At 54.0% G+C, this 14,847-nt stretch overlaps 1 protein-coding gene across 1 annotated transcript; it reads left to right on the forward strand.

The window, feature by feature from the left end:
* Positions 1-2,853: 2,853 nt before the first annotated feature.
* On the forward strand, positions 2,854-8,178 carry EDN2 (endothelin 2). The gene is made up of 5 exons (XM_064398467.1): positions 2,854-2,992; positions 3,276-3,408; positions 4,484-4,603; positions 5,452-5,556; positions 6,268-8,178. The coding sequence occupies exons 1-5, from the start codon at positions 2,935-2,937 to the stop codon at positions 6,377-6,379; spliced, it is 528 nt and encodes a 175-aa protein (XP_064254537.1). The 5' UTR covers positions 2,854-2,934; the 3' UTR covers positions 6,380-8,178.
* Positions 8,179-14,847: the final 6,669 nt, after the last annotated feature.

The following is a 14,847-nucleotide window of genomic DNA, read 5'->3' on the forward strand; positions in this document are numbered from 1 at the left end:
CCAGGCTCCCCAGGGAATGGGCACGGCCCCGAGGCTGCCAGAGCTGCAGGGATGCCCAGGGTGGGGTTGGTGGGGGGTCTGGGCAGGGTTGCAGCAGGGCTGGATGATTCTTGTGGGTTCCTTCCAGCTCAGGATGAACCATGACTCAACGTAAACCAAGCAGGTCCTCTTGGAACCACCACAGACACCAGAATAATCACTGAACCATGGAATCACTACAGTTGGAAAAGACCTCCAAGCCCATTGAGTCCCTTCCACTCCGTGGGATGTGTTTGGTGCTGAAGCAGCTGCTTCACCTTCTGTCTCGGCATTCTCCCTCACAAGCCCTAAAGGCAAAATATCTTTACAAAGTATGTTTTTTCCACGGGAGCTCTTTATCTTTGGACAAAGCTCTCTGAGCTGGGTCAGTTCAAAGCTGACCAGTTCAGAGCCAACTCCACCACATCTCTGCAGGGTTCCCTGCAAGAACCAGAGGCATTCATCCCTAGCCCCACAACATTTGGGATTTTTGAAGCTCTGGTGCCAAACATCCCAAGATGTGCAGCTCAGGTTGGTGCCTGCTCAGCACAGGAGGGCTTTTCCTGGAGAAAAACCAGGAATTCAGGCTCCCTTCCACTGAGACGGATGAGCACGAGGGTGTAACATTTGCTCCATTTTCAGTCTGGTGGGATTTATGGGAAATGAAGACAACAATTGAGAAATCCTTGGATGAAAGGCCTGGTTTGTGAAGATGTTTTTGCACCTGGCATGACAGGCAGACAGCAGCAGACATCTGGGCACTTCCAGCCACAGGCAGATTGCAGACAGGTACGTGGAGCTCCAGGTGCTCCTTGGAAACGTGAGCTGGGTGACAGAGCCCCGGCCACAAAAGGTGGAGGAAATTCCTTGAACCCAGATGCCCAGAATCTGGGGTTGGCTTGAGGCTGTGGTTCCTTGCCCGAGGCAGGAGCTCTGGGTGTGACAGGGCTGATCCCTTCAGCAAACCGACCCCGCCGAGTGGCAGCGCCGCGGCTCCGTCCCAGCCCTCACCGGCAGCACCCCTTCAAAGACAGCGCCCTTTTTTGTATTAAATGATGTCATTTACTGGCCAGCCTCCCCTCGGGGTGAGCAAACACGGCTGCGTTGCCTTCCCCACGTCGAGGGGATCGTCTTTCAGCCCGCAGTGACCAGGATGAGGAGCGCAGGAACGGGAGCCAAGGCAGATTTATTGTATCACTGGGCTGGCATCTGGAATGTCACACAGAACTCTGACATAACTCTGAAACTTGGCACAGCTGGAATATGGGCAGTAACAGGTAATGCTGCTTTTGTGTTTCCCTGTTTTCTTTAGAATAATTGTTGCATTGGGACAGAGGTTAAACACTTCCCTCTGTTTGCTTTGTTTTATGATCTCTGTCTTTATTTTCTTATTAATTTATCATTTGCACTCTTCCTGATTTTTTTGTCTGACACATCCCCTACTCTGTTATTTCCATGGCATGCCCATACATACATTTTTCATCCCCTCTGGCCTCTGTGCCCCCTCACTTCATGCCCTCTGTGCTCCCCTGTGCAGTTTCTTTGCTCCCGCTGTTTTTTCCTGCACACACCCCCTGTGTGCATTTTGCATGAGCACAGAGAGGAATTCCCACTGCTGCTTGGACCGAGGGAATGTCAAACCCTCCAGACTTTTCCTGCAGGAGTGCAGTCATCACCTGTGTTGCTTCCATGAGCTGCTGTGAGCAGAAGGTCCAGCTCAGGAGCTGTTTTCCTCACTCTCCCTCCCTGCACTTTTCCTTATTTCCCTTTCCTTTCCCACACGCACGTGTTCCTGTGCATGAGACCTCACTGTGGCTGCAATTGCCACCACCTTGCCCATGACAACAGGGCCATAAAAGCTGAACTGCGCATGGTAAACAAATAAAATACACTCCCTTTCTCAAGAAGCTTTAGAGAACCTCTTGCAAAAAGGCAAAGGCGATGATTTCGCTTTTCCAAACTGCTCACAGGATTTGCCTGAGATTTGCCATGCCTGAAGTTGCCATTCCAAGCTGGATCTTGGTGGTCCCAAGGAATTCAGGGTGCCTGGAAGCTGTGATCCATCCCTGGCATGCTCAGGACCCAACACTTCCCCGGAGGAATTTCCTGCTTCTGCCTGACACACCACGGGCAAGGTGAAAGGCTTTGACTCCTCCTGGTGCATGCCAGGAGGTGACTGTGCTTCACATGATTCGCATCCTAAAAATGTGCAGATAATGCCGAATGTGCCACATGGATGCCGAAGCGAAATTAGATGGTGCACGGCCAGTTTATTGCAAGAAACTTTAATTGCTCAAAGTAGCAAAAGTCTTAAAGTTGATTTAGAGGAAAAAATAGAGGAGAGAGAGAGAAAGCCAAGACTGTCATTGCACCAACTGAGCAGCAATTTCAAGGGAGCTTATCAATTTACATTTTTATTAAAATAAAGCAAGTCAAATTAAGACATTTCAAGTGAAAACCTGACTTTGATCTTGAGTCCTGCCCAGTTTGTGCAGTTTAAAGCATCCCCCGGGGCCGGGGGAGGTGCGGGGGGCTCCCAGGGGGACACTGCCTGCAGCCCCCGCTGTGCTCGCTGCCTCACCCGCATCCCCAGCCCCGCTCGGGACACGCTCCGCACACGGTCCCGCCTCACCGGGGACTTTTCCCACTCCCCGGCACTTTCTCCCCGGAGCTCCCCAGGCAGAGGAACGCGAGGAGCCCTGCAAGGAGGAGCGGGGGGTCCGCGCCCGCCCCACGCGAGCCCGGCGTTCCCCGGGGGCGGAGCGGGTGACGCGCCGGGCCGGGGCTATAAAGCACCTGCCGGGCGCCCGCCGGCTCCAGACGCAGCGCGGCGGCTCCGCTGGAAGAGCTGGCACGGGAGGAAAAGGAGGAAAAGCCCAGCAGAAGCCCCAAAGCCGCCAGCGCAGAGCCGCGGTCATGGGCAGCCACCCCGCCGTGCTGCTGGCGCTCGCCCTCTGCGCCCTGCTGGAAGCCGGTGAGCCCCGGGCTGGAGCGGGGCTCGGTGCCCCGGGGGTGCCCGCAGGGGAGGGGGGACCCCCTGCGCCCCCTCGGCGCGGGGAGGGGGCCGGGGGTGCCCGGGGGGGCGCGGAGAGTTCGGGCGCGGTGCGGGACCCTCGCTCCGGGGAGCCCCCGGGGCTGTGCGGGTCCCGCCGGCACCGCGACATCGCCGCGACCCGCAGGGGGGACACACGGACGGGACCCGCAGGGGGGACACACGGACCCCGCTCATCGCTCCCTCCCTGTGCTGCTCGCTGCAGGTCTGGGCCATCCCCCGGCGGAGTCGCACCTGGCCGCGCGGCCGAGGAGCAAGCGATGTTCCTGCAACAGCTGGCTGGATAAGGAATGCATCTACTTCTGTCACCTGGACATCATCTGGGTCAACACACCTGGGTGAGCAGAGCGCGGCGCTCGGGGTGCTCTGCTGATGGGCAGGGGCTGTACCTTCTGCTGCGGGAGGGTGGGAGAGGCTCCCGGTGCTCTGCAGCTCTGGCAGCACCTGCTCCGAGGTGCCCGGCCAGCCCAGAAGGGGACAAACTGTGCTGCTGCTGCTCAGGTGCTTGTCCAACCCCCGCACAGGGCGCTGCTTCCTCCCGGACTCGGCTTTTCCTGAGGTTTGCACCTCTGCGAGCCCGCAGCAACACCGAGATGTTGTGGCTGCGAGTCAGAAAAGTTCCTCTCCCCGCTCGCACGCGTAACCCTGGCTGCTGCCTGCCAGTATTGTTAATGAGACAGTGGTGGGCTGGCACTGCGGGCCGCGGCTGCCAAGTCCTGCCCTCAGGAATGCTGGAGCAGCTTTCCCAGCGCTTTCAGACCAATGGCCATCGCACTGGAGCACAACACACGCGCTCAGGTGTGGTTATAATCGTGCTCGCTGACATGCATTTACAACTCGCTGCTTGCTCAGGGAATAGTTGGAGTCGCTGCCAATCCTGCAGCCTCTGGGAGAGGAGATTGCCATCAGAGATGGAGCAGGAGCGTGCTCGCAGCTCTGGGAGCAGGCTGGCAGCACCAGAACCTGCTCTGGCCCCGAGACTCCTGGGGCTGTGCAGTGTCCTGTGTGTTAAACCTGCGGGGAAGGAGAGCACTGACCCCTCAGCTGTGCCAGGGCTGCTGGGCTGGGCCAGCCCTGCTCCTCAGGAGCTGTGCCACCCATGGGAGCCGCCAGCTCGCCCAGCCCGTGTGGCAACCCTTGCAGGGCACCTGGGCTGCTGCAAGGAGAGAAAACTCCCGCTCCCAGCCAGCACAGAGCGGCCATCCCGGCAGGGAAGGGTGGGGTGGGGAACACCGTAGGTGGGAGAGGAGCTGGAGTTTAAAGCTCAGACCTATCAGTGACCTTTTCACCTTCTGTCTGTAGATGAGTCTTTTATTATCCTGGCACTGGCTTGGCTGCCTCCCAGCACCCTGGTACAAACCTGCTGGCCAATAAAAAGCTGGTGGCATAGCTGAATTCCTTTGTTTTTCCCAGGCACACCGCTCCCTATGGCTTGGGCAGCCCGCCAAGGCGGCGCAAGAGGTCCGCGGGCAGGTGTGAGTGCACACACTCCAGGGACAGCATCTGTGCCACCTTCTGCCAGGGCAGGCCTGGGTAAGCCTGGGGGTGTCCCTGGGGGCTGCTCAGGGGGCTGAGACAGGCAGGGCTCAGGAGCTCCCTGGGGGTGGCTCTTTGCCAGCAGTTGGGACTTGTCTGGTGGCTTTTTTTGCTCCCTCCCGAGAGCCCTGGTGGTGTCACCGGTGGTTTGGGTGCACAAGGGTCCCTTCAGCAGCTGAGAGGCAGCAGTGGCACCTCCATCCCTACTGCTGCTGCCAGGAGGCTGGGGAAGCTCTGTGTGTGCTGGCGGGAAGGGGGAGCTGGTGGGGATGGGACAAATGACAGTGTGGAGCTTTGGGACACCAGCGTGTCCTGCTCAGAAGGGAAAGCTGACAGTGCTCTGGGTATGGGGACAAGTGAGAGTGTGGAGCTTTAGGACACCAGTGTCCCCTGCTCAGAAGGGAAAGCTGGCAGCACCCTGGGAGTGGGGACAAGTGAGGGTGTGGATTTTTGGGACACCAGTGTCCCCTGCATTGCTCAGAGGGGAGCACAGCAGGCTGATCCAAGCTGGGACTCAGCCCAGATGTCCCGTGGCCACCTCTGTTTACGGTGCGTGTGGGTGTCAGTTCAGCTCCAGCAGCGCTGCTGAAGGGAGGTGGAGCTGCTGTGGATATCTGTCATTAATTCCAGGCAATAGTTACAATCCCCAATCGTTCATTTTGCCTGTGAATAGAGGAGCTCTGGCACGAGGGAATAGCAGTCAAAATCAGCCCTGAATAGCTCCCAAATAGCTGCAATTAACCCTTCAAAGCCGTGCATTCAGCTGTCTGTCACCGGGCCAGGCCCCCCCTGAGCTCCCCACAGCCTGGCTGTGGGTGGCTGAGACTTCTCCTCTTGCTCTTTAGGTACCTCCAGAGCCTGAAGCTGCCCATGAGCTCCGGAGCATCAGCGAGGTCTCTGCAGAGCGGTGCCACGAGGCCTCCCCATCGTGGGTTGCTGAGAGCTCTCAGGTGAGCAGGGCACCTAAACCCACTCTGAACGTTCCTCAATGGCACTTCAAGATGTGTGGTTGTGGCCCCAGGCTGCAGTTCCCACTCGGATATGACCTTCTGCCTCCTCCTGTCTCCTCTAAATGAGGGGGCTTGGCTGTTTCTGCTCTCTGTTGCACTGAAGGCTCCATCTGAGGAGCCAGGGCTGCCTGTGCCCTTCCCAATGGGGCAATGCCACACAAAATGTAATTCTTGGTTGGGGCAGGGAGTTCCTCTGTGGGACAGGCAGGTGGATGATGGACAGAGGAGGGAGAGGCGGATGGCGTTGTGTAGGAAGATAATTTATGGGGCAGCAACTTTGGACCAAAGGACAGAGCTTTTCTAAGCCCACAGCAGGGAGAAACAACAACTCCAGGAGTGTAACTGAGCTAAAGGGAGGTGGCAAATCCATTAATTGATGGCAATTAAACCAGAGGTAATGGGGACGCTTTCTGAAATACACATTTGGGGAGCCAGCACTTTGGGTCATGCTTGAATCCTCTGACACCTCGTTGGGTTGGATGGAGCTCCACTGTGCCTTAATGCAGCTGTGGACAGCAATTCCTGCCCCTCCTTCCCCATCTCCTGCCTCCCAGCAAATTGTGATGAGGGGTAGATAAATGTGATAGTATGGGGTACTGAGTAGGGGGCAGATGGGCTGGAGAGTGACCATGGTGCCCCTTCTGTCCCCAGGGACCTCAGGGTCTCCAGCCCGCGCTCCAGCAAACACCAGCAGCACTCACAGAAGGACACACAGCCACCAGCTCTGCCTTGGGAGAAAAACATCTGGAAGAAGAAGAGATAAGAGACAGGTGCACACCAAGCTCACCAGAAGAATTTGGAGTCCTGTGGGTGCCACCAGCTCTGCTGTCGGTTGTTAGAGCTGAAGGGAAGGCTGTGAGTGGAAGGGAAGGAGGTGGAAGTCTCTGTGTTCCTGCTGCATCAACCAGCGCTCAAGGGACTGCTGCAAAGGGAAAAACTGTCCCTCCATCCAGTCAGAGAAGTGTCCTGGAGCTGAATTGTGCCTTTTTGGATCAGGCGAGGGTCGTGCTGGAGCAGCACCAGCTGGACTGTGCCCTGGAGCCCTCGGCAGGGGCTCAGCCAGGGGTTCTGGGCAGGGCTGGACCAGGCAGCACCGAGCCCGACACTGCCCTGGGCTGCTCTGCCTGGAGCTGTGCAAGCCTGGCCCATCCAGAGGGGTTTGGCCACTCTCTGCAGTCAGGGAGGAGCTGCCTCCAGCCCCAGCCCACCTTTGCACTATTTTTCTCCTGTCAGTCAGTGCCCATGGACAAGGCTCGCAGTTTGTATTAGAGTTTATTCCATCAGCACCTGGAGCCAGCTGAGCAGTCAGGGGCACTCCCTGGCTGGGAAATCTCTGGGGTGGATTTCCACGAGGCCCTGGCTGTGGCTGAGGTGCAGGATCAGTTACCCCAGGGATGGCCTCAAACCCTGGGGTGTGGCTGCTGTGGGGCTGGGCTTGTGCAGGAGCCCCCAGGCCCACAGCCAGGGCAGGGTGAGCAGAGCCCTGGTGTGGGTCAGTGACCCCATCTCAGCTCCTTGGACATACCCTCAGTGAGCACTTCCAGCTCCTGAGTATCCCAACCTTCTCCCAGCTGGATGAGGGCACACAAAGCCTGGCTTGCTGCTTGGCTCAGGTCAGCTCTGAGTGGGGCTCTGGACGGTAAATGAGCACTCAGGGCTGGCAGGTCACCGGGCGAGGGGAATGCAGCAGGTGAGGGACAGCCAGCTGGGAATAATGAGGAGAGAAGGGCTGGTTGGAATAGGGGCTGGAACTGGCTGATCTCTAAGGTCCCTTCCAACCCAAACCCCTGTGATGCTGTAAAGAGCACAGCCCTGCTGAGCTTAGGCTCAGGTTTAAACCCAGATCTGCTGGCCCAGGGGAGGGAAGGAAAAATTTGGGAAAAACACTGAGCCCAGGACCTGGAAGCCAACCTGGCAGGCCAAGGCAGCCCCAGGGCCCCGGAGCTGTGCCACAAATGCACTTTTGTTTGCCTGGGCAGACTGAGCTCTGCAGAGAGCCAGGGCTGTCACCTGGGCAGGGCAGGTAAAGAGCTGCTCTCCACTGCTGGGTCCCTCTGCTGCCCACGCCAGGATTGCACAGGAGCTTTGGAAGGGCTGCTTGAAGTTGGTGGTGGACCAAAATCTGTGGCTGTTGCAAGTGTAGTCCCGATGGACAAGAAAAAGAATTCCTTGATTTTGCTTTAAGCCCCAGAGAGGGGAAAAATAAGACCAATTGATTGTATTGTGATGAAACAGCCGATTAATCATTTGGTCCCCAAAGCTGCAGAAAATCTGTTTTAATCTTTGACCTTCTGAAGGTTGGAGTCACTCTAAAAAACCAAAAGAAGAAAATCCTGAAAGGGTTTGTTCCAGAGGAAATTTTGCACATGGTTTAATGTGAGTAATTTAAAATAAAACTACTGCTGTAAAGTACTCTGTCAGCCTCCTCGTGTGTGTAATGTCCCATCCTTGAGTGACTTACTGCACACCTGCCATATGTAGCATCTGAAATCTGTATATTTATTTAAATCTATTGATTTTTTTTAGACAGTAATTTTCAATGTATAATTTGTAATAAATAATGACAACAGTCAGTGGTACTTTCCTTCCTTATTTGGTGCCTGGGGGGTGGTGGGTGAGGTAAAAGAAATCCAAAATAAATGGGGAGTGGGAATGGGGAGGCTGGGAATGGTCCTGGGCACATTTCAGTTCCAAGTGAACCCATCTAGAATCCTTCTGGCTGACTCAAACACTCCTTACCTTCAATGCCTTCTTCCTTCCTGGATTTCTCTGGCAGCAGGGATGGGGAGTTATCCCCAGGTTTGTGGATGTGGACCGGTTTGGATCCTCGTGCTGAGGGATCCTGGTGGTGTTTGCCCATGGTGGAGTCCAGTCCTTCCCAGCCCTGTGGCTGTGGGGTCAGCAGGGCAGGCACTGAGCTTTAGATCTGGGAAGGGATCCTATTTTTATTTTTATTTTATTATTATTATTACTATCCCATCTAGAATTAATAATTTATTATTATTATTATCCCATCTAGAAACCATCTGGCTGATTTAAACATTCCTTATCTTCAACAGATTATCCCATCTATTATTATTATCCTATCTAGATGGGATTGGATCCTGTTATTATTTATTATTATTGTTATTATTAATATTTCAGTTATAAGGCCATCACCTAGAGGATGATGTGAAGATGCTGAAGGCTCAGGAGGGGCCCCAGCCTTTCCTATTCCCTGATTTTCCTGATTGAGCTGCCTCTCCCATGGCCAAGCCTCCACCCCAGGGCTTGGTGTGAAAACCAGAGTCCTTCATATGCTCCTGTGACAATAAATCAATGCTCCTGGGAATTTAATGGTAAAGGTACAGGATAAAAAGGAGCTGGAATTACAGGTAAAAGGGGGAAAACCTTGGAACACTGCAAATTCCCCATGTGATATGTACAATATCCATGGTGGAGTTCTCCCCTCTTCTGCCCAGCTGAGCCCCAGAACAGGCCTGGGATTGTTCCCATTCTGGTTCATTCCACGGCCCCTGCTGGGGCTGACTGCAGTGGTGTGAACGGGGAAAATGAGGATTTTCTGCATTTCCCAGGAGACATTTCCCCATCTCTGCAATGCCCACTGAGCCAGCCCTGGGATTTTATTTGTCCTGCTGAAGTCCCAAAGGAACTTTGGCTAGATCTTGGTCCCAGAGGGGAAATATCCCTGTGTGGGATGCTCAGAGCTCCTGGCACCAGGGGAACCCCACATTTTGGGAGGTGGGACCACAGGAGATGCTCTCCAGCTCTGCCACAGTGCCAGGTCTTGGAGCAAAGAGGGAAAATCTGAAATAATCATTGAGGGGGCGGGGCTGAGAGTTCTTTGGGCCTTAAGATCAATTAACAGAGGACATTTTGACATAGGAACAACAGGAAATATTCCAGGGAGGTTCCCCCACATTCAAGTGGGGAAACTTTGAACCCAGCATTGAGAAACAGAGAAAGAAATCCTAAAAAGTGCCCTGATCCCAAAAGCTCAGCAGAGCTCCTTGCTGGGATGTCCTACAACGCCCCTCAGTGCCACCAAGGACTGAGGGACAACCTGAGCCTGGCAGGAGCCCCTGGTGGGGCTGGACTGATGCCAACCTCTGAGCAAAGCCTTGGGCACAGATCTAATTACCAGCCCTAATTAGGGAACACCCGAGGGAAGAAGATGCTGAAGAGCATCTTAATTAGGGTGAGAAGGGATAAGAGAGGACTTTGCTTGTTCTTGAGTTATTGAATTTGCTGATAAAGATTAGCTGAAGGAGGCTGAAGGAGGCGTATTTTATTAATTCTCACAGGTAACAGGAAAGAGCAGAATAATAAAACTTCATTTAAGTGGAAAATCCAGGGAATCAGGCAATTTCCAAAGGCAGCTCTGAGTATAGAGATGGAGCATTTTTAATAAGATCCAGCTTTTTCCTAATGACAATTCCCATTCAAATGGACACCTTGTGCCCTGAATGTGACTCTCCTATTTTTCAGGAATTCCTGGAAAAACCCCTTTCCTCATGGTCCACAGGCAGCAAACTTCCCTCCTGCATTGTGGGACGGCAATTTTTTTTTTTTTAATGGGACTTTGCTCCCTTTTAGTATCTGTTGAACTGGTTCTGCCTGGGAGAAGATGTGGTGACATAAAATAAGGTGAAGTTGGAAGAAGCAGCCCCAAACCTGTGGAGGAGGCTCTGACAGGCCACCAGGAGATTTTGCAGGTAGATTTTACCACAGAAATGGCTTTTGGTGATTTTTGGCTTCTCATCTCAGGTGGGCAGGGAGAGGAGGAGAAAACTGAAATGGTCGCAGCCACATTAAGGGATGACACAGTTTAAAATTGCTTTAATTAACCGTGCTGAGTAATGAATGAGCTCCAGGTAAGCACATCCTGCATGAAACTCTCTGTCCCCTGCACTGGGGACAGGGAGGGAGGTGCCACTGGCTCAGCCCGCGCTGGGAATTGTCATTGCTGAGTGCCTCTGGAAGCACAGCCTGGAAAACAGGCTGTGAACACCTTGCTGAGCATCTGTCCCTGTGAATTAGTGGAAAAACACCTCAAGGGCTGTGTTCTGAAGGGGGGAATTACAAAGCTGATGTGGGAGACTTTCCCAGACTCTGGGATCTCCTTTTGCCTGCGGTGGGTCCGTTCTGGCAGCAGCCACAACTCAGAGCCCCCACAGAGGCTGGAAAATCTAACTGGGAATTGGGAGAGCCCTAAAGAGCTGGAAAATCCAGCTGGGAATTGGGAGAGCCCCCACAGAGGATGGAAAATCCAACTGGGAATTGGGAGAGCCCCCACAGAGGCTGGAAAATCTAACTGGGAATTGGGAGAGCCCCCACAGAGCTGGAAAATCTAACTGGGAATTGGGAGAGTCCCTACAGAGCTGGAAAATCCTCTCCCATGTCCCTCCAAAGACAGGGATGTCCCCTTGGCACATCCATTCATTCTGGCCCCATTATCTGCAGTACGTGGTACCCAAAAAGTCACCCAGAAGCTTTTTTGGTTTTAATCCATGAAAATCTCCACACTTTCATTCCAGCAATGAGACTGCAGCAGTTTAGAGAGGATCTGGGGTGGGGAATGAGCCCCTCCCCAGGGATTCGATGGCACACCCGAGGTGCTGCTCTGTGACTTTGTTGTTAAAAGGGAATAATTCTCCCTCCAGCTCCGTTGCAGGGGGGGAGGAGGAGGGAGCACACACGGAGCAATTAAGAAAAATGTCTTTGACCTTCAGCAACTTAATCAGTTGCCAGTGTTCTTCCTAATAGTGTGCTAATGGTTAAGTTCTTCTGGCTGCCATAAAAAGTGCTATAACTGGAGGCTACAATAAAGTGCTGATCAACCCATCAAGTGAGTCAATCCAAAAGTAATATCTGTCTTTGTAATGACTGTAATAAAAGCCATGCCAAAGCCAGGAGATGACGTGAATAAGAATGCTGCTTAATTATGCTGGGCTGCTCTGCTGGGTGCTTGTGCCACACTGCCAACCTGCTCTAGGGTGACACTGCCACCCCTGCGTGGGGGAACCAAACTTTGTGTTTGTGTGGCCTCCAAGGACAGTCCTGAGGGGTTTGGACAGATCTCCAGCCAAGCCAAGCAGAGTTTTGGTGGATAAAAAGGTGTTGAATTTGGGTTGGGGCTGCTCATCCTGACAAAATGCAGGAGGGAGGCATCACTGTGATTCCCTCTGGAGAGGTGGGGCTGGGAAAAGGGGAAAGGGGAAAAGGGAAAAAGGGAAAAGGGGAAAAGGGGAAAAGGGGAAAAGGGGAAAAGGGAAAAAGGGAAAAGGTACCCTGTGCTAAAAAGGGATTGATGACAGGAAGCAGAAAGAGGGGAAAGCCAGGATCAGTCAGGGAGATCCTTCTAGGCACTGGGGTGGACCTGAGGGGCTGGCTGGAAAATCCAACTGGGAGTTGGGAAGTTGGGAAGTTGTTGCTTTCCATGGCAAACACCCATTCCTGAGTGTTTGCCATGGAAGGCAGTGACCAAGTGTCCTCCAAAGGTCACTCACAGGCAGAGGAGCAGAGGGGCAGGAAGATCTTTCCCTGCCTGCTGCCTTGTCTGGATTTTCCTGGGAGCTGGGGGCTCTTGGCACCCCCGGGCACTGCCCAGGGCAGGATGGAGCAAAAGCCCATCCACAAGCCAAGTTTTGTTTGTGCTGCCCTTTGCACAGGCAGAGGTGAATAACAGAGCACACCACCCCCAGAGCCTGGAACCTCTCCTTGGGGAATTGTCCTGCTGTGCAGGGGAGCTGCAGGGAGCACAAAGGGCCTGAGGAACACTGGCTGCTCCTGCTGCAAGGATGGCTGCTGGCTGTGTGAGAAATGACCACTCACTTAAAAATGTTAAAAGGTTTATTAAACCTTAACAACAATTACAACAAAAGGACTACATAAGGAAAAACTGCAGCCCTGGGAGCTGCCCTCATGGATACCACATGCCCAGTTCATCTTCAAGATGGATGCTCAGGCTTTCATACCCCTGGGGTTGCATCAGCCAGCCCTGGCCCCTCCCAGAGTCTGTCAGTCAGCTCTTTGCCATTTATCCGTGGAGAGTGCTAGCTTGACACTTGATTGGAGGTCAGGGGTTGCCATGCCTCAGTCCCTAAGCAATGAGCTTTTCCATTCCCACCTGCCCCATGCAAGGGACACATGTGCACACCTTGTACCTGTCCTAGACAACCCCGGCTGTCTGATGGCAACAATGCAGGGGGGAAAGGGAACTATGGGGAGAACAGGGGACATCTAAACTATAATAACACAACTATACATCAATAAAGCTTCTCTTAATATTCCCACAATATGCATCCCTTAATTGTGAGAGCCAATCATCTCGTTATCCATCTCTAACAGCTTCCTCCAAAACATCCCGCTGCTCTGGGATCCCTGCGGGCACAAAGGAGCAGGAACCCAGCCTGGAGCTGGGGGCAAACACGCCGCAGCCCTTCAAGGAATTCCTTCCCCATCGGCAGGGAAAACAGGATGCAGGCCACATTCCTGCTTGCATAGACAAGGCTCTCCACAGCAGCACAAACACATTGCTCTGTTCCAATTAAACCCCGGCTTTATATCACCTTGCTGCTGATAAGGCTCTGATTAATGGAAGAATTGTCTTTTTATTTTTTCCCAATAAAGTCCCTGGTGTTAATTGTTTTTTCCCTCTTGCATTTCTCATTTCAAAGGCGCTTTCGAGGAGGGCTGCTGATTGTGCTGGAAGTGGTGTGGGAACACTTAGTCTCTTCCTGGTTTTGTTTTTTGGGGCTAAGTGCTGCCACCGAGAGCAGCAGGTCCAACAGACAAATCAGCCCAGCGAGATCCTGCCCTGGTGCCTCCCGATAAACAAGTGCAGATTCATGTGTTTGTCCATGACACAGAAAGTGCCAGAACAATGATTTGGTGACTTTTGCCAGGGTTGTTTCCTCTGCACAGCCAACTTCCCTGGCGGAGCCTCAGCAGCGTAGCAACAGCTCAGCAAAACAAAAGCCAACCACGGCAAGGCTTTAGGAAAACATTATCCCGGTCCGAAGGGTGGGGCTCTGCTTTCCAGAGGAGCTGGGACCGGCCCCAACGGCCGGGGCTGCCTCCTGAATGCCAGGAGCCTTAGCCAAGCTCCCAGGAAGAGCTGTGGATCCCTGGGACAGGCGGCTGCCACGCCATGCCCGTGGGTGATGTCCACGTGTGTCACACGAGGGACACAGGCTGGAATCTCCAGGCACAAATGGGGTTTTTCAGTCACTCAAGAGCCTCTCCTCTCCGGAGTGATGGCAGGTGGGAATGGCTCCATCGGCACCTGGTGGTCCAGCCCATGAGGGGCAGGGTGTGAGCACGGAGCCAGGGGCAGGCGTCCCTGCTCAGGGGGACACACCTGGCCCTGCCTCTGCCCTGACACAGGTGAGAAATCAGGTGAGAAAACAGTTCCTACAAATCCTGACTCAGGCATGAACTCAGACCGTACAGACCCTGGCTCAGGTGGGACTCAGGTAAAACTCAGGCCCTGCAGATCCTGACTCAGGTAGGTCTCAGGTAAAACTCAGGCCCTGCAGATCCTGACTCAGGTAGGTCTCAGGTAAAACTCAGGCCCTGCAGATCCTGATTCAGGTAAGAACTCAGGCCCTGTAGACCCAGGCTCAGTAAGAACTTGGTAAAACTCAGGCTCTGCAGACTCTGTCTCAGGTAAGAAGTCAGGCTCTGCAGACGCTGGCTCAGTGAGAACTCAGGCCCTGCAAACCCCAGCCCCAGCAGCTCTGACACCAGACCCAGCAGGGACATGTGGCACTCAGCCCCCAAAGTGCCCTGGAGCATCTCTCTGGACACTGCCGCCACCCTGGGGACACCCACAAGGAGACAGTGCTGCATGTCAGATCCACGCCTGGGACCTGGAGCTTCTCCCCAGCCAGGCCAGCACAGCCAAGGGTTCAGAGGGACAGGGTGTGGAGGAGACCAGGCAAAGCCAGGCCTAATAAACCAGGAGGAGATTGTGAACAGGGAAGGGTCCAGCCAATCCAGGCCAAGGGGAAGGAGTTAAAATGCTCAGCTCAAAAGCCCTGCCTGGTGCACTGCAGGAGGTTCTCATGCTGTGAGAACCTGCAGGGAGCTTCCAGCTCTCTGTGCTCTGTGCCCTGGGCATCTCCTGTTTGGTGACCATGAGCCAGTCCCCATGGTGAGAAATGATCCTCACTTCCAAAAAATTTAAAATGTTCCTTAAAACCTTATCAAAAACACAACAGAAGACTG

Source organism: Passer domesticus, chromosome 24 (assembly GCF_036417665.1).
Source record: "Passer domesticus isolate bPasDom1 chromosome 24, bPasDom1.hap1, whole genome shotgun sequence".
In the NCBI taxonomy this organism is placed as follows: domain Eukaryota; kingdom Metazoa; phylum Chordata; class Aves; order Passeriformes; family Passeridae; genus Passer; species Passer domesticus.